This window comes from Megalopta genalis, chromosome 3 (assembly GCF_051020955.1).
Source record: "Megalopta genalis isolate 19385.01 chromosome 3, iyMegGena1_principal, whole genome shotgun sequence".
Classification (NCBI taxonomy): Eukaryota; Metazoa; Arthropoda; class Insecta; order Hymenoptera; family Halictidae; genus Megalopta; species Megalopta genalis.
This window is the reverse complement of record NC_135015.1, coordinates 21888327-21912692: the sequence shown is the minus strand read 5'-3', so window position 1 is coordinate 21912692 and position 24366 is coordinate 21888327. Positions and strand designations below refer to the sequence as shown.

The 24366-nt window shown below is 49.0% G+C and overlaps 1 protein-coding gene across 6 annotated transcripts in view; it reads left to right on the top strand.

Annotated features, from left to right (window-relative positions):
* Window positions 1-24366, top strand: part of TfAP-2 (transcription factor AP-2) — a 235686-nt gene that overhangs the window by 114636 nt on the left and 96684 nt on the right. For 2 of the 6 annotated variants that reach the window (XM_033467789.2, XM_076520302.1), the window contains exon 1: window positions 22703-22984. The exons of the other annotated variants lie outside the window; for them this stretch is intronic. In XM_033467789.2, coding sequence (XP_033323680.2) covers window positions 22703-22984 — 282 coding nt within the window. Of the gene's footprint in view, window positions 1-22702; window positions 22985-24366 lie in introns of those variants that run through there. 6 annotated transcript variants of the gene reach the window in all.

Genomic DNA, 24366 nt, shown 5'->3' with positions numbered 1-24366 from the left:
CCGGATACAATCGTAGAAGTCGGTAATGGAGTCGGTAAGCAAGATATCTGTAGATAGTCGAGGCAGCAATTTTATTCTAGACTTCCTCGGCAGATGGTTCCAGCGTGTATTGCTGCGACCCGTATTAAAAGGATTAATTCTTTCTTTTTTCATAGTTCAATCTTAAACAGGTACAGAAAATTCCTGTCCGAGCTTATTCTATAAATTAACGCGAACTGCATTCAACTTGTATCAAATCCACAATTTTACGTTGATCCTGAAAACATTATTTATTCGAGATACGTTTGATTTATTTAATACATTTGCAAATACGAATTTGCCTAGAACGAAAACGAAGCATTTCTTTTCCCAATACTGTAAATTACCGACTGTTAATTAACCGACCAAATTATTTTTTGAATCTGACAACTAAACCGCGGATACTGACATTTTTTAATCGGCTCAACTCTTTTTACCGTTCACCCCCTATATTTTTCATTCGTATCTTGATTTTGGATACCATAAGATACGTGGCTTCTTTCTGCGTAATTTGCAAGCTATATTTTTCGAAAACGCGGCATCACTACGATCCTCCGTGCAACCAGATGATTAACATTTTCGTTAGGAGAAACGACAGCTGCCGATCTCCACGATGATCGCGCGTTCGTCGATACCAATTAACTCGAACACAATGAATTACAGAATTAATCTCGATCTGCTTTTCTTCGGGGCCGTTACCTTCTTTTTTTTCTCTCGAAAAGCACCACGACGCGCACAAAAGATGCAATTACACGGTCGGGGTTGGACGTCCCGAATTGTCCGGCGAATTGCATCGAATCGCGTGTCGCGAATATGCAAGCTCACCGTAGAACGGCCAATTGTCGGGCGGCAATCTCGTGACGGATAGCTTTTGCGATTCGCGCGAAGATACCGGCCGTCCCTTTTCTTTCGCGGATCGAAGAAACGGACGAAGACATTTTCTTACCGTTAGCCCCTGATACCATCTCCTTATTGATAGAGTCCGCGAGGGGCGAGGAATTTTTAATTAGCCCGGAGCGCGCCGATTAAATCTTGTCGAGTAATTATGAGCCGGCGCGGCGCGGCGCGGCGTCGTGAAGCGCGAAACGCTGATAGATCCCCGCACGGTTTTTAATTGCGATCGGCGACTCGAATTCTTCTCTTCTAGCCTTTTCTTTATTTTCGACAGCTCTCGCTCGGACACCGCCGCCACTCGCCGCGCCTTCGATTCCGTTGTTTTTTTTTATTCGGATCGTGAATAGACCGCGGACAACGGGTGCTCGAATTTGACTAGGATACGATCGATCGAAACGAAAGTGTATCGAGATTAGCGGATCGTCGAAGGTTTTGGAACGATAAGAAAGCCGCTCGTCGGGGCCGAGGCAACGGGATAAGATCGCGAAACGGAGTTCGCTTTTAATTAATCGGAATCCCATCGATTACTTTCACTTAGGGTTTCCTCCGAGCAATTATTTTTTATATAAGCGAAATAACGACTTCGGACTGTTTCGTATTGTGCTCGCAGTTTGAATGCTTGATCGAGCGATGGAAGATATAATTTTGCTGAGAACGACGTTGTTCCTATTACCTCGTTCTTTTTTTTTTACCTTCGCCTTTGTTACCCGAAGTAGGTTAAGTTCTATTATTTCGTAGAAATCATTGCGTAACATTTTACTTTCGCGCAACGACGAATCGTGGACTTTTTGAACACCGCGGTTACGAAATTGTTTATCCGTTGGCGATCGCTCGACGAGAATTCGAGATGCAAGAATCGCTTCATTGTTCGATCGATTAACGTAGAAAATGTTGGAACAATCGTTATGGCATATTTAAATCCGGTTGATTGCACCAGCACGTTTAACGCGCGCATTCTTTAAGGTAGCACTGCCGGTAATCGAAGAGCCTCGAATCGCAAATTAATGGCTCTTTCATTAACGACTCCTAAGGATCTTTGACGCCCTATCCGTTAATTAAAGCGTCTCGAATCATGACTCCGGACTCTCGCATCCTCTCCGGTTCCGGTTCGCGCAGAAATTGCATGGATGCGCGTTCTGAGTTATTGTCACGTTCCGCGAACGCCGCGACGCGCGTACACGCGTTTTATTCGACAATGAATAATTATCCTACGCGAATAATCGTGAAAATTTCCTTCCTCGATCGTCGGTTGTTTTCTTTGCCGACGAACAGCCGATCGGACGATCGATCATAATTCCAGTTTATTGATTAAGAAATCATCGTCGAGCGGAACGCGAAGCAACGTATTTAGATACGTTCCAGATGCGCCCTCGGATTTCATCGTAATAGATGATAAATAGATCATCCGACGTTATCAGCCTCGATGATGAATAGGCCCGTTACGCTCGACAATTTCGAACGGTCTATATTTATTGATGAAAAATTAGGCCGCGCCGCGGGAAGAAACGCGCGAGCAGGAATTAGACCGGCCGATTTCACAAACGACAAGAACGCATCGAGAGAAATCAAGAAAAGCAACGGCAGGATAAATTAATCCCGTCCCCTCGGAACGATCCCGATCTCTTTTCGCGTCGTCGCTTCTGTCGTCGGGCGACGCCGACGATCCGAGAAGGAGCAGAGGTATATAGCTGATCGAATATCTCACGTTCCGTGTCAGCCAGTTAGAAAGTCGAGCCAGTCCGATCCTCAAAAATGTTTCTCATGCATTAATCATTGTCTACTTGCGCGATTCTTTAACAATGTTATTCGACATCGATGAGCGCACGGCCCCGGCCGTCCAACAAATAACTCCCAGGAATAACGATCCGAACAACCGAGTTCGTGATCTACAACTAAACGCCTATCGTTCTATCTTCGGCTTGTTCCGCTCGATCTGAAATTCGTATCGCAGCAATTCCGCAACAGGCACGCGAAATATATTCGCGATAAAAGAGTCGCGCAACATTTCTGCCGCGACCATCTACGAATTCGTTCACGGAGAATCGTTCGCTCGCGTTTTAATTTTCGTTTTCGCCGATAAAAAGAAGGATTCCGTCTCGAAGAATCGTGTCGCGCGCGAGATTCTTCGATCTGTGAACAGCGTCGCGTCGCTCGACGACGACGATTCGAGTATCAAATGAGATTTAGCTGGAAACGTCGAATTTCGTTAGAAAAATTCGAAGCCTGTGCGAACGATCGATAAAAGTTGCAATTCGCATCGACGTTTTTAAAGTTGAATTTTCTCCCGATCGACGTCCGTGGTCGTTGCGTTTCGTTGATGGAGATAAAAGGATAATCACGGGGAAGAAAAATGGCGGCGCGCGGTTGAAATTAAAAGCCTTGGAGGGACGAGACGAGATCCGCGGCGGGGCACGAAACAGCGTAATTTGCTCACGTGTCCCGTGTCATTGACGACCAACCCTGATCATCGTCGTCGTCGTCGTCGTCGGGTAATGCACGGTAAATTCTGAACGATTATCTACGTGCCTGACCGACCTTAAAATTGACTAATGTACGAGAAACGTCGGCCGTGCACAAGTCGGCTCGAGGCTGCGCTGCAGGGACTCGCACGACTACATGCTCGCTCCGCCATTATCGAACACCATTTTCGAACAACTGTTTCGATTAATGCCGATAGTTATTACAAATCGCTACCACTGTTATCCGTCGACGGACGATACAACGATTTACGACGAAACGGTAAAAACGTTCGACGAACCTACTAAGAGATATCGTCGCGTCGCTCTCGGCTTATTAAAGTTATTCGGAAACGAACATTTAATAATATTTAACTTCATAATAATAAACCTTTTGTAATCCGCGTTCAACGAAACAGAATTCTCGCGTGAAAGATTCGCGGTCGAATCGTTTCGTACGTCCGTATAAATTTGCGAGCGCGGTCGTCGAATCGTGCTCGAGGTTAAACGAAGAAAAATTCATCGGGGAAAATTGTTGCTCGCGTGTCGCGTAATTATGGACAGACGGAAAGATAAGTTTCGCGCGGCTCGATGTCCCTGTCGCCGGCGAGTCGATAATCCACGAAGCCAGAGACGGCCGAAGAGACGACCAAAGAAACGATTCCATCGCGTGTACGCACGTTCCGTCAACGATCGTCTCGCACGATCGTGCCAACGATTACCGATTTACTGATTTTTTGCGAGCCCCGGCAGCACGACCGGCTCGATCGGACGTTACACCGCGAAGCAGAACGCGGCCGCAAAGTGAAATAATAGGGGATGAACGGGGGGGCATCGGTTCTATGTAACGCGTGTGTGTCATAGGAGCGATGCCACGGTAAACTTCGGACGGAATTTGATACCTTCGCGTGCAGCTTTTCAATTGCGCTACGTGTCCGCGGAAGACGCGGTCGATCGGTAACGATTTCACGCGCGCACACTCGGACTTTACGCTACAATGTCCCTCGAAGCGCAACCGCGATTACTATAACTCGCGGAAAGAGTAATCGCGTGAAACGTGTAAACGGTCCCAGGTAATAAAACGTTTCTCATTGTTTTTTCTCTCGTTTGTCCACGCGTATACTCGTACATTGTACTCTCGTTTTAGTTATTTTACAAACACTTCGAACGCTCCGTCGCGTTGTAAAACGCGTTGCTAAACCCGCCGTTCGAATAATGCAAAGTTATTTCCATATAATGTTAACGAGTTTGGTAGAAACGAGAGCAATTACAGCGCAGTTAGCGCAGCTCTTAATAGCAGCTGGTCGCTCGGAATTGTGCTTTAACACATTCGCGACATTCTATGGCTTTCCACGCAGTCTTCCACTTCGCGACGTTTCTTTCTCAAGTTCTTGTCGTGCTTTGCGAAGGAGACACGCTGCTGTATAATTAATTAAACCGATACCGGTCGTCCGATTGCTCTCGGAAAGATCTCGGAGCGCCGAAGAGTCGCTCCGAACCGAAATATCTACGGAAGATCGTCGTGAAAAAATTGTTGGTATTATTTCGCGATAAAGATCCGCGGGCCATCGATCGCAGCGAGCAAGTTGCTCCGATTTCTGGGGGTGATTGTCCGGCGGTGAACAGGCCAAAGGAAAAGAAAGGAGCCGGATCGGATAATTCCGCAGGTTCGCGCGTCACCTGCGCGCCGAAAATTTCCAGCCGCCCACGATCTTTGCGACGAGGAGTCTGCGAGGCTCATCCAGCGGGTCGCAACTTTCACGTCTCTGGGCGTTGTCGTTTCCGGCGCGCGGCCGCGCGAGCGCTCGAGCGGGCGCTCGCTCGCGAGACGGAGAGCCTCGCGTCACGGCTCTCGTTCTTTTCCCCGTGAATTTTTTCGATCGCGTTGGATCTCGTCGGGCGCAGACGGGGAAAAAGTCGTGACTTTAATGCTCGAACCCGTTTGCCCTAGATCGCGCGGCTCGGCGCGGCTCGGCTCGGCTCGACTCGGCGCTCGCTCGCGTCTTACGCACCGGCTACCGACGCCGACGCCGACGCCGATGCCGACGCCGACGCCGACGCGCGGAGCCGAAGCCGAGAAGACGGAGACAGCGCAGGAGATGTCCGAGGTCCGAGCTGCGCGCTCTCGCGCGCTTTCACGCAGCACGCGCGCGCGGAGACCGAAGGTACGCGTTATGAACGGAGGAACAAGGTGCGTTGGTCACTAGGGCGTTGACCTGGCTGGACCAAACGAGCGCGAGCCGAGCGGAATCTCGCCTCCGAGAGGACGAGAGCGCGAGAACGCGAGAGGACGAGAGCGCGAGAGACGAAACAGCCCGTTTTTTCGAATTGTTCTTCTGCCCCCCTCTCGCGCGTGTCGCCGGCATGTCTCGACATTCTACCGCGATCCTTATCCGGCCTCGTAATTGTACCCCCTATTATTCCGATAAACGTCCACCGTCTTCCGAGGATCGTCGACTTAATCCGGATTCGATTTACGCGTTTCAGAACGATCGGCGTGCGACGCTGTTTTGGATTTTCTATTATCCGAACGGGTTTCGCGTACAACTCTTGTAAAAACCTTGTTCTAAAAAATCGTCGCACGGTTGCAATAACTTTCGATGCAGCTAGGTAGAATCTGCGATAAGAAAACGGGAGTTATTTGCGACTCGACTCGATAGTAAGTCGAAAATGATACGGAGATACGATCAAATTTTTCTATTATTATTATATATAATTATATAATATATAATATATAATATATAATATATAATATATAATTATTTTATAATATATAATATATATAATATATAATTTTATTATTTCCTTTTTGCTCCGTTTTTATCGCAAGCGTGTACAATCCGCAATTTAGCTATCAGCGTAGAATCAGCTATCGCGTCTTCGGCATCGTTCGAAAGCTATTCCTACCGATAATGCTTCTCGCAACGAGCTGAATTTTGGGCAACTTTAAAGCGCACATCGAACCGTATAAAATGCACTATTACGTCTGCGCCGTCGTATTTAAAGACTGAGTCACACACCTGAACCGAGAACCTTTCAATTATCCGAAAGAGGAGAGGAAGCGGGACGAGGAACGAGGATCGCAGAAGGAAAAAAAGAGACTCGTCCTCGTACCCGTTCTGTTATCCCCCGGGGATGTCGTTGCCTCCTCGTTTAATTTCGTGCCATTCTTTCGGCGTTCCCGATCGCGTTTCCTCGGCGTAAAACGGTTCTTATCGATTAATTAAAATGAAAAGGCTGGAAACGCGGCGCCACGGTAACCTGGAATCAAACCCAGATTCTGTACACCTGCCATTGACCCAACTTTTTCTCCCGGCAGCTCGTTTCTTGCCGATCGTTGCCATTAATACCGCCGAATACTCACGGGCCGTATCGTTTCACTTAACGATCGCCACGTAACAATACAACCTCGCGGAATTACATTATCGAAGAAAGCGTGGCCTGTGCCGACGAGGCGCTCTCCGGCCGGCCCTCTTCTTTTCTCTTCTCTTCTTCTTTTTCCGTGTACGGTTATTCACGCGGGATCGCGTCCGCGCGCGTGCACGATCAATGGCGGATCCACATTCGTTGATGCGCGAACGTGTCCGTTTCGTTGCCAACCATAAATATCTGCCGCGTAACGTTTACAATTCACGATCGATTCGACCGTATCCGTCTTGTCGAGTACCTCGCCTTCTTTTTCGCACGATTGTAAAATTAAGCGTGCGCGCTTCTTAAACGGTGTCTACGGAAAGGCGGCGGTCGTTGTATACAGCCTAATTGTCCGCTCGTAAAGCCAGCCAACGACGGCGGATTTTTACGCGCGCGCAAAATCTAACAATGCCCCGATTAACTCGTTGTCGCGTAGTTAATGAGAACTTCGTTTTTATTTGTCGCTCTTGGCGGCCGTTGCCGAAGAAAGTGAAAATTGCACGCTATCCGACGACTAGAAGGTATTGTTCCGCAATTTTCGCAGCTCGCCGGTAAACGCTTGAAACCGTAATTACGAATACAGCCAGCAATTTGCACTCGAAGTTGCGGGCCGTTTGAAACTACTTCTTAGCGAGCGTGTTAGTTGTTACTTATCCAGCGAAATTCGAACTTGGCGCACTTTGGTTCCATCGTTCCCATCCGCGTCGCGCACCGGGCACGCTCCAGTTCGCGCGGCCATCGAAAGTGAACAGGCCGAAGTGTCGAAGTGTGTAACACGAGTTACTTGTATTACGGAACGTCCATATTGTCGCGGCTCGCGGTCCAGAAACGCGAACTCGTCGGGACTGGCGTTTTTCATTTTTACAAGGTCCGTCGGCGCGGCCTGGCTCGTCTTGACGCGGAACGCGGCGCTCGGGACAAAAATACCATAACTTCTAGGCTAATCAATTTTCGACCGAAATGCCGGTAATAATTTGTCGAAGAAAGTACAAAAATGCATCGACTTGCATAACGAAATTATACGACTTCATGAAAAGAAAATCGTCGTCGCTTTCATTTTTGATCGAACGAAAACTTTCGCGCAGATTTTCACGATCGTCTCCTGCTCAATTTTTTGATCATTCTGTTCCTAAATACGATCGTTTAGACATTTTAACGTATCGTCGTACGCATAGTTTCGATTATATAGGAAGCGGCGACTTTTTTTCGAATTTTGTCCATCGAGGACCGCACGGCGCGGCGCGGCTCGGCGTACGCCAAAACACGAGAACCGTAATTTACGCGGCCATAAAACCCGATAATGCCGGCTCTGATATCTCTGTCCGGGTGTCCAGCCACGACTTTTTACCGGCGAACCGTTTAAACACCGTTCCATCATTATACGAAACTGTTACCGTGTCGGCATGGTTAATGAAACGCGCGCGCGATGGAAAAGTAGATACCCGGTCTGTAAAATAAAACAAAAATGGCTATCGATTCGCGAACAATTAAAGTCGCCTCCTAAAGATTGCTGCTTTTTCCGCTATAACGGGCGACGCGCAAAAGGAATTTCGATTGCAACTTCTAAATCCGGCTCGGCGCTGAAAAGTTGGAAAATGCGTTTACTGGATTTGTGTTTCTGTTGCACAAAGATTTGCGAACGCATTCTTAGCAGCGATTACCTAAGAATTATTCGCGCCTCTGCTGCTTCGTATAAGCATTTCTTTGTTTCTAATCCAGCCTTGTACGGAGGAGAATTTATATTTAAATTAAAGAATGGAAGAGTACTCTTACGTTGTCAATATTTAATCGTCGAATAACTGGTTATCGTGCGATTAAATATAAATTCTCTTTCCGCGTAAGAATGGATTAGAAACAAAGAAGTACTTATTCGATGCAGCTATTAAGTTTATCCTGCAAACGGTAAACGTCGACGCAGTCGTAAAACAAGAAAGTCTTGGGAATTACAGCTATCTAGATACTTTTGAGCGTGCGCTTAAAAAACGATGTCCGATGTGTTTCTAAAACAACGATCTTACAGAAAATATGTAACGATAAATGTTCCCTCCTCGAGAGATCGTAACGGACTCCCGATTATCCGAACCTCCGATACCGAATTCTCTGTTCAACAAACACGTTTAACGCTTAAACCATAGAATCTAATGCGATCGCTACGTATCGCGATTTTTACAAATTCAGCATCGCGATCCGAACGAAAAATGCTAATAGGTGATCCTAATAAGCGTGGATAACGAAGGCTCTGTCGTATCTTGAAATCGTAAATTGAAATATCCGAGGAGCAGAGAGCCGGGTAACATCGCTTGTCCTCGAATCGAGGAGGATCGACGAGGATCGACGAGGATCGACGAGGATCGAGCCTCGAGCCGCGGGATTCCCGAGTCGTCCTGGCATTCCACGTATCAGGATACCTCATTCCCATGGCGATATCGCGAGTGTCTCTCGCGTAAGAACGCGACCCCATAACTCGGCCGGGTAACAAGCTCGGCTCTCTATTAAAGACATCGGTGCACCGGTGCGTCTTTAAATCAGCCCTTGCGAGAGGTACACGGAGACTGGCATAACGGCGCGGCGGCGACGGCGGCGGCGGCCACGGAGGATCACGAGGCCGGAGATCGAGGATCGTCCCGCGTGATCTATCGTTCGGAAAGTTCGGCCTCGCGGCCGGATCCACTTGGCGGATCTGGAGGCACGGAACGACGGAGATTACAATTTCAAGTGCGGCCGGAATAATTTATAACAACGCGGACCGGGGGGATACGTAACCGTGAATACGATATCGTGGCAACGAGGCCCTCGATCCGCGCCGGTATCCGCCTACCACGCGGCTCGATCGCGAAACCGCAAGTGGACCCCTCCGCGAAATGGGCCCTCGGACCTTGCAACATGCTCGCGTTGTGTGCTGCGCGCCGCGTGCTGTGTGTGCCCTAATGGCCGAGTAGAACCGAATGCACGAAGCTCTCGTCTCGAGTCGTCCTAGTCGTCCCAGTGCGTCCCCTCTCCCGCCGTCACTCGTTCCGTTTCGTTTCGTTTCGTTTCGTTTCTTCGCCATCGATCGATGCGAAGATGGTTTCTTCTCTTATTGCACGGCGAACAAAGGGAAAAGGTGATCGTTTGCAGCGGACATACGTATGTATATGTATTTACGGCCGGATAAAGGCAAGCCGTGCGCTCTCCGCTCGATGCGACCATCGATGGTACTCGCCGGACCATTTTTCCGTGTAAACGTTCCCTTCGAGGCGATCGTTGGTAGCGAGGGTTCGGCGATCGACGCTGGTGCACACTCGTCGACGCTATCATTACCGGACACTCGAGATTTTCTCTAAATAGGAACGTCGCGATCCTTCTTCTCGGTACAGCGTTCGTCTTCCCATCGAATTATCGTCGCGTCGCGACGCGTTCCGCCGGGTCAACGATATATTGCCGGATGCACTTAGCGGTTCGCGTTTTTGCGATCCGAAGGCGAAACAATACCGATCGTCGCGGAATCCGCGGGCCAGAAAAAAGCCCGGCCGTTATTATCGCCTCTGTGTCCAATTTATAAGCCATAAACTGTATCCTATTATGAGCGCATGCGTCGGAGAAGGAAGAAAGAATGGACATAACGGGAACCTGTAGCCATACCTGTTTCATATCCATCCGTCGAGTCCGCAAGCCTATCGATTAGCTGAATGGCGAAGATCGAATCTTTCCAGTCGTTAAAGCGATTCGATAAAATCGAATCGCGCGAGAGCCGGCTACGCGCGGCTACTAAAACTTAAAGTGTGACGATCGTAAAGTCGTCGGATGGATTGTAATTACGGATCCGGGATTCACTTAAGCGAGAAAAGGAACCGCGAAACCCGACGTGTTTCACGGGACGCGATTAAACGTGCGCTCCGCGCGGTCCGCGACGCGGCGACCGCCGCGCAAATTTTTCTATCGTAATGTCGTTCGGAACGATTTTCAATCGCTTCATCGCGCGAGCCCGCTCGGCCTCGTTGCGAAACGATCTGCTCGCGTTTCGCGAATTTCTCGGCTAAACGAGATCGTCTCGCGAGCATCAGTCTCGGAAACCCTCGCGAAGTTAACAGTATTTTATTCGAGCGCGTTAACGTTTATGCGCGAGCTGTACGACATCGATTACTTTTACAACGTTCTTACATTTTGCAGACCCTAATCAAATCGAAATACGCGGCAATTAATTTGCACGTTGAAAACGATGCGTATAATTTTCGTAGATTCTGGAAATATTTACTACTGAAATGTTTCAACAATATTATATAATAATATATATATATATTAGATATATTAAAAATATCTCAAGATATTTCAATAATATTGAAATATTTTTTTGAAATATTTATGATTATTGAAATAATATATATATATAATATATAGATAATATATATATTAATATTATATCAATAATCATGAATATTTCAATAATCATAAATATTTCAAAAAATATTTCAATATTATTGAAATATCTTGAGATATTTTTTATTTCCTTGTGTTTGCTGTACTCGATCACAGATGCATAGAAAAAACATTGTCAGCAGAGAATGTCCGTAATTGTTGCAAGATTAACTCTGTTTGCGAGCAAAGATGTCTCGAAACGATCTTTATCGATAGTCCTCGATCTTCAAAGAGATCAAGAAACGTGAGAAATAATGCGTCAGCGTTGAAAAATAAAAATAAAATTCACGGAAGCGCTAAAGCTGACGCGTCGACGAAAACGGAAGAAGAAGAAGAAGAAGAAGAAGAAGTCGAGTAAATTGAAAATGCACGCGGTTTGCTCTCGCGGAGACGCAGTTGTGCGGTAGCGAGTGTCGAGCGAGCGCGCAGACACATCGGCGCGGCGAGCGATCATTACGAAACCGACCGCGACGCGACGTTTCCGAGAAACAGATGAAAACCAACAGGGAATTTTTCTCGAAGCAGCGCGGCGCGGCGCGGCGTGCGGTGCAGCAACAATGAGCAACTATGAAATCGCACGGCCAATCGGCTCGATTCCGCAAGAACCGTGGCCGGCTTCGAAGCGACTCACGGAATTCGAGTCTAATCACGTGGTCGAAGACGTGATTGTAATAACAAATCTCGGGTCTGGCCACGCCTATGTGCCATTATCAATGGCCGAGCAACGGATAAGGAGCGAGGCAGAAATGGTTGGGGCCTCGTGGCCGCTGGTCGCCGCCGCGCCGCGTCGCGCCGAGCCGAGCCGCGGCGATTGCACTCGTAACGTTGCATCCAGCGACACGCAATTGGCTCAAGTAATTTCTGATAATCGGTGCGCGTGTTCGTTTCTGCCTCTGCTCGTCTAAATTGTTTCCTGTCGGCTCGCCGGTCTCGTTTCTGAGATCGTTTCTAAGCGCGCGGTCGTTTAGAAGTCTCGGTGATAATGTTTTCCACGCTGTTGCAACGACCGATTGGCCAAGCGGCCGGGGCAAAAAGAACTACACGCGACCCTAACGATTTGCGCGCAGTCGATTGCTTTTCCATTGTTATATAAGAAAATAACGACGCGTCGCTTCCCGACGAATAGCGCGCGTTTTCTTTTTCTTCCGTGCTATTCGCGATACGAATAATCGAAGATCGATAAGTGATAAACGAGATGTGCTCGGAATCGAAGCCTCAGATATTCCCCGGGATGTAAATGAATTCACCGGCGTTATCGTGTTTATTTATTCTAGCCGGTGATTAATCGAGCCGGCTCGGTGATGTAAGTCGCGGCTCTATTCCTCCCTCCACCCGTGTAATTAGATGACCCGTATAAAATAGGATCCGTTGATTAACAATTATCGCGGTCGCGAACGATCGACCGGTGTTCCAAGATTTTCAACACAATATCTGGCCGCCGCCGCCGCCGCCGCCGCGCAATTAACCGACCGTCTACGCGCGAAGTCGTTAAATCATCGATACGGATTGATTAATATTTTCCAAGTTTCATGGCGCATCGCGCCGCTGAGCGTACTTTTAAATATAGATGCTTGATTAATAGCTCGTCGTGTTTCCTTCGTTTTCGCTCGATCGCTGCAGCGGCTACAAAAGACCGCGGTACCTTTTTAATGGAAGAAGTAGGTTACCCGAAGCTAATTAGACGGATGTTATTCGTTACGGAATTTAATAATTACGCTGTCAAGGAGTCGTTGCAATTTTTCTATACGGTTTTCCGGTGACGCGCGGGTTGTCTCCTCGAGACAACCATAATCGTTCCGAGCGTTTGTAACTTACATTTTCGATCAAATTTTTCGATTAAATATTTCAATTCAATTTCTGAATGGAATTTCGGAGAGAAGAACCTTTTGACTTCGATTTCAAAGAGATAAATCTTCTATCTATTTAATTTAATTTAATCTTTAGTAATATATTATTATAATATATTTATTAATTTAATATATAATATAATTATATATTAATAATAATATATTTATTTTATTAATTATAACATATTATATAATAGAGATAATATAAATAATATAAATAATAATATAAATATAAAGATAATATATTTATTAATTTAATATTTTATCAACTTATCTCGTCGAGCAAAGTTGGCTACGACTAGATGAAATTTAAGAAAAGAAAAAGCCATCGATTTTTTGGACGAGCTGGTTATCTACTCGTGATTTTTTATCAATCGACAAATCGTTGGACGAACGCCGTGCGAGCACAATCGACGCGAGAGAAACGTCGATAATTATGAGATCACTGCCGAAAACAACAACGGTCCCGTGACCGATAGAAAAGAAGGAGAGGCGGAACGAGCAAAAAGAAAAATGGTTAACGAACTGGTTCAACGCAATCCCGCGACAAGATACAAGGGGAGATACGTCACGCGCGTTACAAGAACACTGTACGATATCGTGACGTAAGCGGCAGAATTTCGAGCGCGTCTTTCCTTCTGCTCGAAATTCTATGGATCGAAACGAAAGTGGAACGCGTCGCACGGTCTGATTTACCGTCGCCGATCGTCGCTGGAATCGACGCTCCAATTACGGGCCGATAGAACAGCATACTGGAATTCGACAAATTTTCGAAACGTTGCAAAATTGAACGGTCTCCGCGAAATTTGTTCAAAAGCGCGTTCAACGTTACGATTTATTTAGTTACCGTTTCATCGCACGTATCAATTTTTTTATACAGTTTTTTATACAATTTTTAACGAAACGAAATATACCGAAGTATCGCGTAGCGAATAGAGAGCCGCCTCTGCATCGTCGCGGGCAATTCAATTATTTATTCGAAGGTTCCCTCGGGTTTAAAATATTATTCCGATCTTACGCGTTCGTCGCGCTCGTAACACGTTCGAAGGCAACCGGACGTCGACGAATTCGCGTACCGAACCCATCGTCGACGCGATAACCCTAATGGCGACGGTGCGCCGTGAATAGCAGCGGTTCGCGCAGCTTATCCAGAAAATGATTGAAAGGAGAAAATCAAAGAAAGACGCGAGAATACTGGTCGCAGGATCGGCGTGTTCGCGGACGCGGCCGCTAAACGCAAGGATGATACATTTTTCAGATTAGGGGAGGATTGCTCGATAATGCGGGGCATCTGGTGAATACGTCGACGGGAGCGAGATGCATCGACGTTCCCCGGAGAAATCTTTGAACATATTTTCACGTCTCTTGTAAGGGTGTCTCTGCCGGATGCAGATAGCGGCGGCCGTGTCGTAGAATATGTGGCCACGTATGGGTGCCGCACAATATCCCTGATGGTAAAGGCCATACGGGCCGCACGATACGACGCAATACTGGCTCGGATAATATATTGTTGTACAAATGGCAGCGTCCCCTACGCCCCGGCGTACCTGTATCCGCTTATCTCCGCTCGATTTTCTCGCGAGCGCGAGCGGTTCCGTCGTTCAACGTCGACGTCGGCGTCGACCGGCTGGCTGGCTGGCTGGCTGGGTGCTCGTCTTGCGATTCAGGGTGCTCGTCCCGCGACCAAAATTAATCCATCACGCGGATCACCGGTTACGTTTTCCCCTTGTGTCTCGCAGCGAATCTCCGGTAGCTTCGCCTCCTTAGATTTAAATTTCTGATCTAATTAAAGTTTTTAGTTGCGCACCACGGCTATTCTCGTCGCGACGAATGCTGTTAAATTAATGCAATTGGAATTTCCTGCGAAGAAAACGAAACTTCCGATGGAGGAGGGGGGGATAATGGTTTAGATATTCGATCGTCGCTCTTCCAAACGAGCCTATAACCTTCGTTATTCCTGGATATTAACCCTTAACGGTCCAATACCGCCATACACGCGGCAGAAATCAATAAAACCGTAAAATCTGGCAGGAAACATTGGAAGAATAGGCACGATTGTTTCGATGAAAATATATCAACGAAGTTTTATTTAAAAAATGAATATCTCTTCTCTATATGTGATACAAAAATTTTCAGTAAAACATTTCTCTTCGTCTGGAAAACAGCCTGGACTTGGCAGTGTGTAAACTGGAAATAAATAGTTTTGGTCCCCCAAGGGTTACATGAATATGCAAAACACGCTAAAATAAGAACCTGATCAAGAACGAATAAAGCTTTTGTCATTTGAACCGTTTATTTTGAAAGTGGCATGTCACTTTTCCGTAATGAAAAGTGGTGATTTTTTAATGTTTATACGAAATTATTTATACCGAGAAAAATATCGGTATCCTGAGATAACAAATACAAGTAAATCTTCTCGAAAGTTAGCATCCATATTTTGAAACGTGTTAAAACGCAAACCCTAAAATATATCGACTTAAAAACAAAGTGGCTTATGCCACTTTCAAAATAAACGGCTCATTTGAATATGCGACGAATACTAGAATATGTAACACATGTCAGAACGAAAGAGTTTCCGTAAACGTTTTCATAAACGAAATGCTCTCGGTTCGAGCGTCCACTTTTCCCAGTCTTGTCATTTTTCCGTCGCGTCTGATATCGTCGACCGATACGATTACAATTGCGAATTATGCACGGGAAATAGGATTTTATCGTGCAATAGGAAAATTGCTTCTGCCAGGGAAATTTGCCGAATCGGTCGAACACGTTCGATTTTCGAAGAAGGAACGACGAACCTCTTTGTAGGAAGCGAGATCGGAATGGGAATACTATCCGTCCCGGCTGGACAGGTGCGTGTAAAATGGAGGGTGGAAGGGGAAAAAGAGGCGATCCGTCTTGGTATGCCGGAGGGGCCAGCCTCCTTTGGAAGCCTCGGATCCGAGGCCCGCCGTTGCCGTTGCCAGTTACTATCCATCTGACCCGAATATTTCTGTTCCGATAACGGAGACGCTCCGTCTCGAAACGCCTATTGTCTTCGCGAACTTCGATCATCGAAGCAACAGATTTTCGGGCCGTCTATCAAAAAATTACAGCGATTCGTTCGATAGCGCGACGATTAAACGGTCCATTCGCCGAAAGTTCTAAGCTCGCACGAACGAGATTCCAGGATAAAAAAAAGTTTTCGAAGCTCTTCGAGCAATACCCGACAGTATTTTCGCATCACGGTTATCCGATCAGGTTTATCGGGGCAAAAACAAATGTATGCGCCGCTCCTATCGTCTCGAATCTGCCAATAAAGATCCGAGATAGAAGGCGAGGTTGTAAATCCGAACGGGTCAAACCGTTCGGACAGTACGCGCTACAGTAAATTCTACTCGTATTTATTGATAAATTCTGCGACGAGTATAGATTGCTCAACATCCTCGGGCGCGTCCCGATAAAAAAATAAAGACAATGGCCACTCGAGGAAAAGGGGTGCTCGCTGTTCGAGCCGATAGTGTCGAGCACCATGTAATCCGGGATCGATTACAGATCACTTATTCTCCCATAAATCTGCCGTGGAAACGGTTACCGTCGTCGTTACGTTTGTTAGTTTTTGCGGGTATATTAATCACGGTAACGGCGCGGGATATGAAGTAACGCAGGCAGCGTGTGCTCTAAGCGAGTTTTATTACGGTTTAAATTATACACCGCCGCGGCGCGCCGCGCCGAGCCGCGCCGAGCCGAAGCCGCGAACCGTTCCAGTGAATTCTTTCTTAATGAGCGGCTCATTTCGCGCTCGCCGTTGTTCATATTTGGGTTAACGTATGGAGGAATGTTCCCTTGTACGCGATCTTGTCACAGGACACCGTCCACATTTTTTCCCCGCGGTTCAAGCGTTATTCAGAAAAGTATCGAGTGTCCGGCGTATACGCGTTGTAGCATCGTCTGCTGCAACAGGGTTGCAGCAACGGCGACCAACGCGGTTTCGGTCCCCCGAACCGCCGCGCCGCGACGATATTATCGCCAAATATTATTTTTATTATATTTGAGTATTCGCGATTTATGGCAACGTTCGCCATCTATTTACCCCTATAGTAACGAGGACGATTACGGTGGGCCAGCGAAGACCGTTGTTCGCGGGAATTCGCTTTAGTATTATAGTAATTCCTCCCTAATTCGCGCTCAGACTATGCCCAAAAATGGAAGGACAGTCGAAGCGAATTTACCGTATAAAGTGAGAATCGTTTGCATCGATATTTCCCCAAAATTTTTAACACATTTGAATCCTTTGCACTCGAACGGCGGCTCTGAAAGTTGCTACACCATATTAAGACGAGAGTTGCGAAAAATTGCGTGAGTCGCGTACGAGCAAAATAAGCTCGATTTCATACGCACGCGACGCAAAATTATCACAATAGAAAATGAAAATACCACGCGTTCGAAGAAATATCATAGTTTCGAAGTTGAAATAGCTCCGAGTGCGAGGGGTTGAGTTTATTCCTCGAGCTGACAGTGGCTCGTTAAAACGGCAGCGCATAATATGTCCGCGTTTTACGAGCCGTTTCTAATGAATTTTTTATATCCTATTAGTCAACTTTTAGTATTCGGAGCAAATATAATGGACAAGGTTATAAAACAGTATACGCTTCTCGGTCGCTCGTTCGATCGCACGAGAAAGCAGGATAACTGCGTAGTTGGCTGTTGTTTTTTAGTCGCTAGAAAATTAACTTACTGTCAAGCTTAATGCAGAAATGATCGATCGCATTGCGGTAATATGGGAAATTCGAGTTGGCTTCGTTCGTGGTAACATTTTCGTTTTTTCTCTTTTTGTAGTTAAGATGGTTGTTTGTAACTACAGGTATTCGAGATGGAAAAAATTCACGAGGCGCGGAACTTCCTCTTCTATACCGTGGCGTTCTGCGACGGGTAACTGAATCCGTTGGTTCCGATTCGATCGGAAGATCTTCCGCGTTTGCGGACACAGCCGTCGATTATTCGAAGCAAGAAAGATCCGCGTCGATGCTAAAATTACAGAGTCGAATTGCAGAGCATCGTTCTCGAGCAGAGCATCGTTAACACGTCGATCGCCGCGTCGGTCACTTATGGGTGACACTAATTTCTGACCAATTTTGAACATTCATTTTCATCGTAATATAATCGTACAAACTGAATTTGACCAGAATGTTTCGGATGCGAAAGAGTTCTAATCTCATCCGCTATGATAAATTTCAACCTTCTAGGTTCGGTTTAATTAATTAAATTGCTTTGACTTTGTGAGAATTTTTTAGCGGTCGATTGTCGGCGTTGAACGTGTTAAACGGACAGCAACGCGTTCCCATGCGGACACTTGTAAAAGCTCCGAGATTTGCTGCTTCGAACGGACGATGTTCGAAAAGGTTTTGAGTCGCGCATCGTGGTCCTCGTCCGTGGAATGGGTCGCGATCGATTCGTCGATCGTGGATCGCAAACACGGCGTAATCCGAGCCGAGGAGGAGCTGGAACTCGTGCGCGGAGCTCTACTTACGGCTTACGGGATGCTAATTGGAAGAGCATCCAGCGAACGAAGGTAGCCCAGGTAAGAGGACAAAGACGGCGAGGACCGAGAACAGGACGAGGAAGAGAGAATGGGAGACCGGTCCAGCCGCGATCTACCAGTTGATCGAATCGTCGCGAGCTCTCCGAGACTCGAAGGCTCGGAGGCTCGGAGGCTCGGAGGCTCGGAGGCTCGGAGACCGCGTCGCGGTCCAACGTGGCCTGGCCTGCCGTGCCGGACGACTTCGGCTAACGATCCGGGAAGGATAATCGAGGTGTCGATGTCTGTTCCACGCGCTGGCCGTTCAGGAAACGGCTAATTATTTCTGCGGTCGATCATACCGCACGAACATGCCGGCGCGCCGCGGCGATCCAATAAATATCAGTCATACTAATTGGTAAATCCGTTTCGAATAGGACTCGCGGCTCGCCGTGCAGAGATTCCAGCCGCCTCCGGTACACTCGTACAAATCGGCGTTTTCTAGCCGGGCTAATAGTTCCCTCGTAATTGGATGAACGGTCTAATAACGGTTGCCCGACCCATTGAACAAAGTAATTGTTAAACGCATGCACGGATTTACGATGATGTACCAGCAAATAGCGGAAGTGCTATGCGTTCGGTGATTACACTGGTACGGTACGCCCAACGGATAACCAATTCATTCATACGTACTCGATGCGCGTGTATACCGGGTGTTCGAACGCGAACGGCGCTCCTCGCGGCGGGAGATCGAAGGTGCTCGGAAATATTCGAGGTTGTTCGTATCGGTGACCCGGAACTTTTTTTGGAGAGCATCTCGCTCGATCGCGAGATTATGGATTACAATATATATATACTGTATTTATATTATACTATATATAATATAATATAATATAATATAATATAATATAATATAATATAATATAATATAATATAATATAATATAATATGATATAATACAATATAATATAATATAATATAATATAATATAAAATAAATATTATACTGTATTAATAATAACAAATATAGTATATAACTAATATATATATTATAATATATTATATCATTACAATATAATATTCGTTTGCGCTCTACGATTTGAAATAGTATTTAACTCGACTCTGACGCGAATCCATTTCTATGAAACAACTTGAACAAGTACGGCATCCGATTTTGGATGACCCGAAAGTCAAGTTCTTTAAAAAGAAAGAAATTGAAAGGCTGTTTCAATAAAACACCGGTGCATAAGATGATATACTTGTATAGCGGACGAACCGCATCTTCGTCGACCAAAGCTTTAGAGAATAAAAAGATCGGCACCCGAGCCTTTCATCCTACGTCCCGAAGAAACCCGAGAGCTAGAACGCGGAGCAAGTTCATCGCGCGGAATAACGGAAAGTGAAGCGGTCGTGCATCGTTTATGATAGCGTATCGTGGCACACGGGCGCACAGGCAGGCTGGATATCATCGTCGTTACGCCGCGTCGGAGAACGTGAGACAGCGGTGGATACCGAGACAAAGAGGCGGCAAGCGGTCCGGTCCGATCCGGTCCGGTCCCCGTCTCCGGTCGAACGGAGACAACGATGTCGTTGGATCGCGAGGAGTGGGATCGTGAAGTGGACAGTTCTAAAGAGGAGGAAGAAGAAGAGGATCACCGCAGAACCGTTCGATGAAGAGAGAGAAGGATGGCGGTAGGGAGAGAGCGAGAGAGAGAGAGATGGAGCGAGCGAGAGAGAGAGGGAGAGGCGAGAGGACAGCTGGTACCGGCGACGGCGACGGCGTTCGGCGTTCTCGTGAAGGTGGACGACGCTGCGGCGATGGTGATACCGATGGCATCGGCCGTGGTAGCGCCGGTGGTGGTGGTGATGGTGGTGGCCGACGATGGCCATGGTGGTGGTCAAGAGAGGATGCCAGGTGGTGGTGGTCCAGCGGGCCCCGACACTTGCTCCCCGCGCAGGAGAGATTTACCCCCTCCTGCCGCGGGCGGCGCCACTCGAACAGATCCTTTCCTCTTTTCGCCTCTAGGCCATTCTCGAGAGGCGCGCGCGGCAACGCGGTGTCGCGCGATCGGTCCTCCTCGACCTTCGACCAATACGCGCGCTTCAACGCCGAGTGCCTCGAGCAGCGAGCTTTTCCACGGGCCACGGGCCACACGGGCCGCACGCGGGCCACGGTGACTTTTCCGAAACTCGACGCGTCCGCCGCCTGTACTCGCGACCCGACGCCGATCTCCCCCTCCGCCGCCCCTCGCGGCCCTCCGCCGGCGACCGTCCTTGGCCCGACCTTCCCCTCCGGCCGCACGTGACACCACGGTCAGCCACGTGACCGCGACAGACGCCGCGGATCTTCCTGGTGCGGAGACGGTCAACGAGCATCGCGCAGCCCCCGAGGGGCCCCGCGGTCCGCCGGCGCTGCGGCGGCCGCAGCGGCCGCGGCCGATCGACATCCTCGCCCGAGGACGTCCCCGCCGTTGAACCTCGCTCGGCTGGTTACGTAACTTTGGGACCGGCGACCGGCGACAAGGTGTGGAACAGGCTGGTCCCATTGACTCCGCGGGAAACGGATGGCTCGAGATGAATCGTCGGACGTCCCGGAGCAACTTGACCCAGAAGAGGTCCGCCGACACGAATGAATGGACGCAGGACGACCGGTGAGCGTGTGATAACGTGGTGGACCAAGGAACGCAGTGACGGTTTCCGAGTGCCGCGACCGCCGTGTCACGAAAGAAGAGTGAACCGGAAGCCAGAATGAACAAGACCGGGGAGGGCTGGTTGCCGAGCGACAGGATCGCGACACGCGTCGCGCCGACAGGAAGTGCACGCGAGCCGATCGGCGCGGTCTCGTTAGCGACAGCCGTCCGGGACTCGATTCCACGGTGAAATCAGGCCGAGCGAGCCGAATGTGAGAACGGTAGCAGCCGGCAACGAGCCTACGAGCAACGTACCTACGAACGAGCTCGCCACGTGACTGCTCGCGACCGGCTCGGTTTTTGCGCCGGCGCGGACCCGAGCGCGTTTCGCGTCCGATCGGGGACCGATCGGAGATCGATCGCGGCTGCCGTCCGTCCCGAGAGTGCTCGAAACTGTTATAGCCGACATTCCCCGAGAGCCGTGCTCTCGCGCGCGCGCGCGCGCTCGCGGCCGCGCGTTGCGTCACCGTGAAAATTGCGTGTCCAATGGTACGCGCGTCACGCAATTATGGTTATCGATCGCGACGCCCGATGTAATTTCTTGAGCGTCGAAGGGGCCGACCCGGGAACCCGGCGTGACGCGACTAAACAACGCTGACCGCGTCGTTGAGCGCGAGTTACGGCGATCCGTGTAATTTGGCGGGATTTAATTACACAGCCGAGGGAAGCCGCGCGCGGTCGGGCCGAGTCGGACCGGATAGCCGGATAGCCGGCAGAGAGTATCCGCGTCCAGGCTTCCCGCTTGTCATCGATCAGCGGCGGTCGTCCGGCTGCCGCTGCCGGCTACGCCCGGAGACCGAACACCGGAGGCGGGAGGACCCGAGCGCCGCGGAGACTTCGATGCCCGCAGAGACGCGAGCGCGCGCGCGCGCCGCGGTATCGCTTCGCGTCCGAGGCTTCTGCTGAAAGAGAGAACGACCTCCGGAGAATTTCGGACGCGGGAGGATCGATGAGAAACCTGTCGCTTCGCGTTCGCGGAGCCAACGATGTCGCGCTAGCTCCCGCCGAGACGATTCGACCGCGCTTCCAGGCACCGGGCTGATTCTCGAATCGACCGGAAAGCGTCGTCTCGGGAGCAGCTCGTTCGAAGGGTGCGCGAGGCACCCTCTCGATTCGAATCGAAGAGAAAAGGGTTAGGCCGATTTGGTGGCACCGTCCGAGGGGACGGGCGATTTATCCGCGATCTTCCGTCCCATCCGTGGACGAGAACGCGCGCGTCGACGAGCAGTCTCTTCTGTCGCTGGGAAGAGAAAGTGATTAATTAAGTACAATAGAAAACCGTACCGTTGACACGCACAGAGAGGAATCGGGGACCGTACCGAGACTCTATGAACCTCTATCCGTACTCACTGGAACAGTGGTGCGTCGCCGCCACCTGGCAGCCGATACGCGGCGTCCCGTCGAACGCGAGGAGCCGACTGTCCGCGAATTCTGGTGATCGTGCCGCCATCCGAGCCGCCGTCCGAGCCAGCTTCCAAGCCGGATAAAGTGGCTCATCATGTCCGTGCTCGAGGCCGGCGAGCCAGCCGAGAGGACCGCGATGTCTCCTCTCGACGAAGTCGTGTCCCCGACGAGCGTCGAGTCGGAACTGATGGTCACCGACATGTTGGACGAGCACGAGACCACGCTGAACGAGCACAGGGACGGCAAGCGCAAGAGAGACACGGACGGCGAGGAACTGACGCCCAGGAAACTGCCGTCACTGACGAGGAACAACAACGATGTCGGATTCGTTCTCGAGGAGAGCGCCGATGACGATCTTCACGAGGATAGGGATGACGTAAGTTCGGCCCCGATATTTTCCCGCTACTCCCGGGAACTTTGATTTTACCGCCTACTCGATTCGACTTCTACGCGTTTTCTGCCCGAATCGCGACATTTTTTTAGATATCTTTTTTACGAACACCGCGTTCTACCGGAAGTTTTATTCGAGCTGCTCGAACATGCTACACGAATTTTGTACCGAAATATTTGTTGCATCGATCGCTACTTTTTCAACACGGATTAAACGTGGTTTGTCCGATACTCGAAGATAGAGATTCGTTTTTAAAGCCAGGTATCTGGAGCGTCGTCTACAAGTGGGTATGCTTTTTCAGATCATTCGTGCGACAAATGACGGCAACATCCTCCGGCAACACCCTCGAAAGATTCCAAAAATTACAGTATTCGATTCAATTCTTCAATTCTTCTTCTTCAAATTACAGTATTCGAATCGAACACGACTCGTGTCCTTCGTTTGTTTAAACACGTTCAAGGGGGATCCGTCGAGTATGAAAATCTCGCGACGACTGCAGAGATCTGCTTGCTCGGGCAAAGAAGGGAACGACGGAAGTCGCGCGAAAGAGCGAACGAAACGAAAGAGAGGAGTCCGGTAATAAGTAGAAATTGGAAAGTCTATGCAGCTTCCAGGTTGGTTGTAAGCGCGCGTTATCGGCGCGGTCGAGCCGCGCTAACGATAAGTTAACACCCGTGGACGGTGATTTGTTCCGCCAGGTTATCCCGATTCGCTTCCCGAAGCGATTCGAATGATGCGAAAGTTGAATATCGAATGCCACGGAGGAAACTTGAGAAGCCACCACCGGCGTGGCAACGTTTCAGTGACATTTATCCTCTTTTAAAGCGTACTCCATAACCCTGTTCGGGTGGACGGGTCTCAAACTACATTGCGTAGAAACTAAATTCTCACGTGGCAAGTGAAAGAGCAGCTGTCGGTTCGAGTGTCCGCCCACGCGCGGCTACACGCCGTTGTCGTCCTCCTCGTCCTCCTCGTCGTCGTCGTCGTTGGCGCGGTGAACGTGCCCGACACCGACGCGCGGCAACAAATCGGGTGCCGTTCGATTCAGGACCATAATAAAACGAAGCTATTAGGCGCGTCACCTTTAAGGCTGAGGAAGCCCTGCGAACGGGCTTTCCATGCTTCGCGGCTGTCTTTCCGTCGATTCCGGCGATAGTAACCGCGCGCGATCGACGACCGATAGCGATCTACGCAGTTGGAAATCTTGTTCCTGGAATCGATCTCCGGACTCGAGAGAGGCGATTACCGCGATCCTTCTATTCTAACGAGCTTTTGGCTTCCTTGGTGGTACGGCAACCATGTTTCTGGTCGGATGCAACGCGGTCTCCCCGAGAAATTGGCCATTGGGCGAAGAGGAGTTGGGCGAT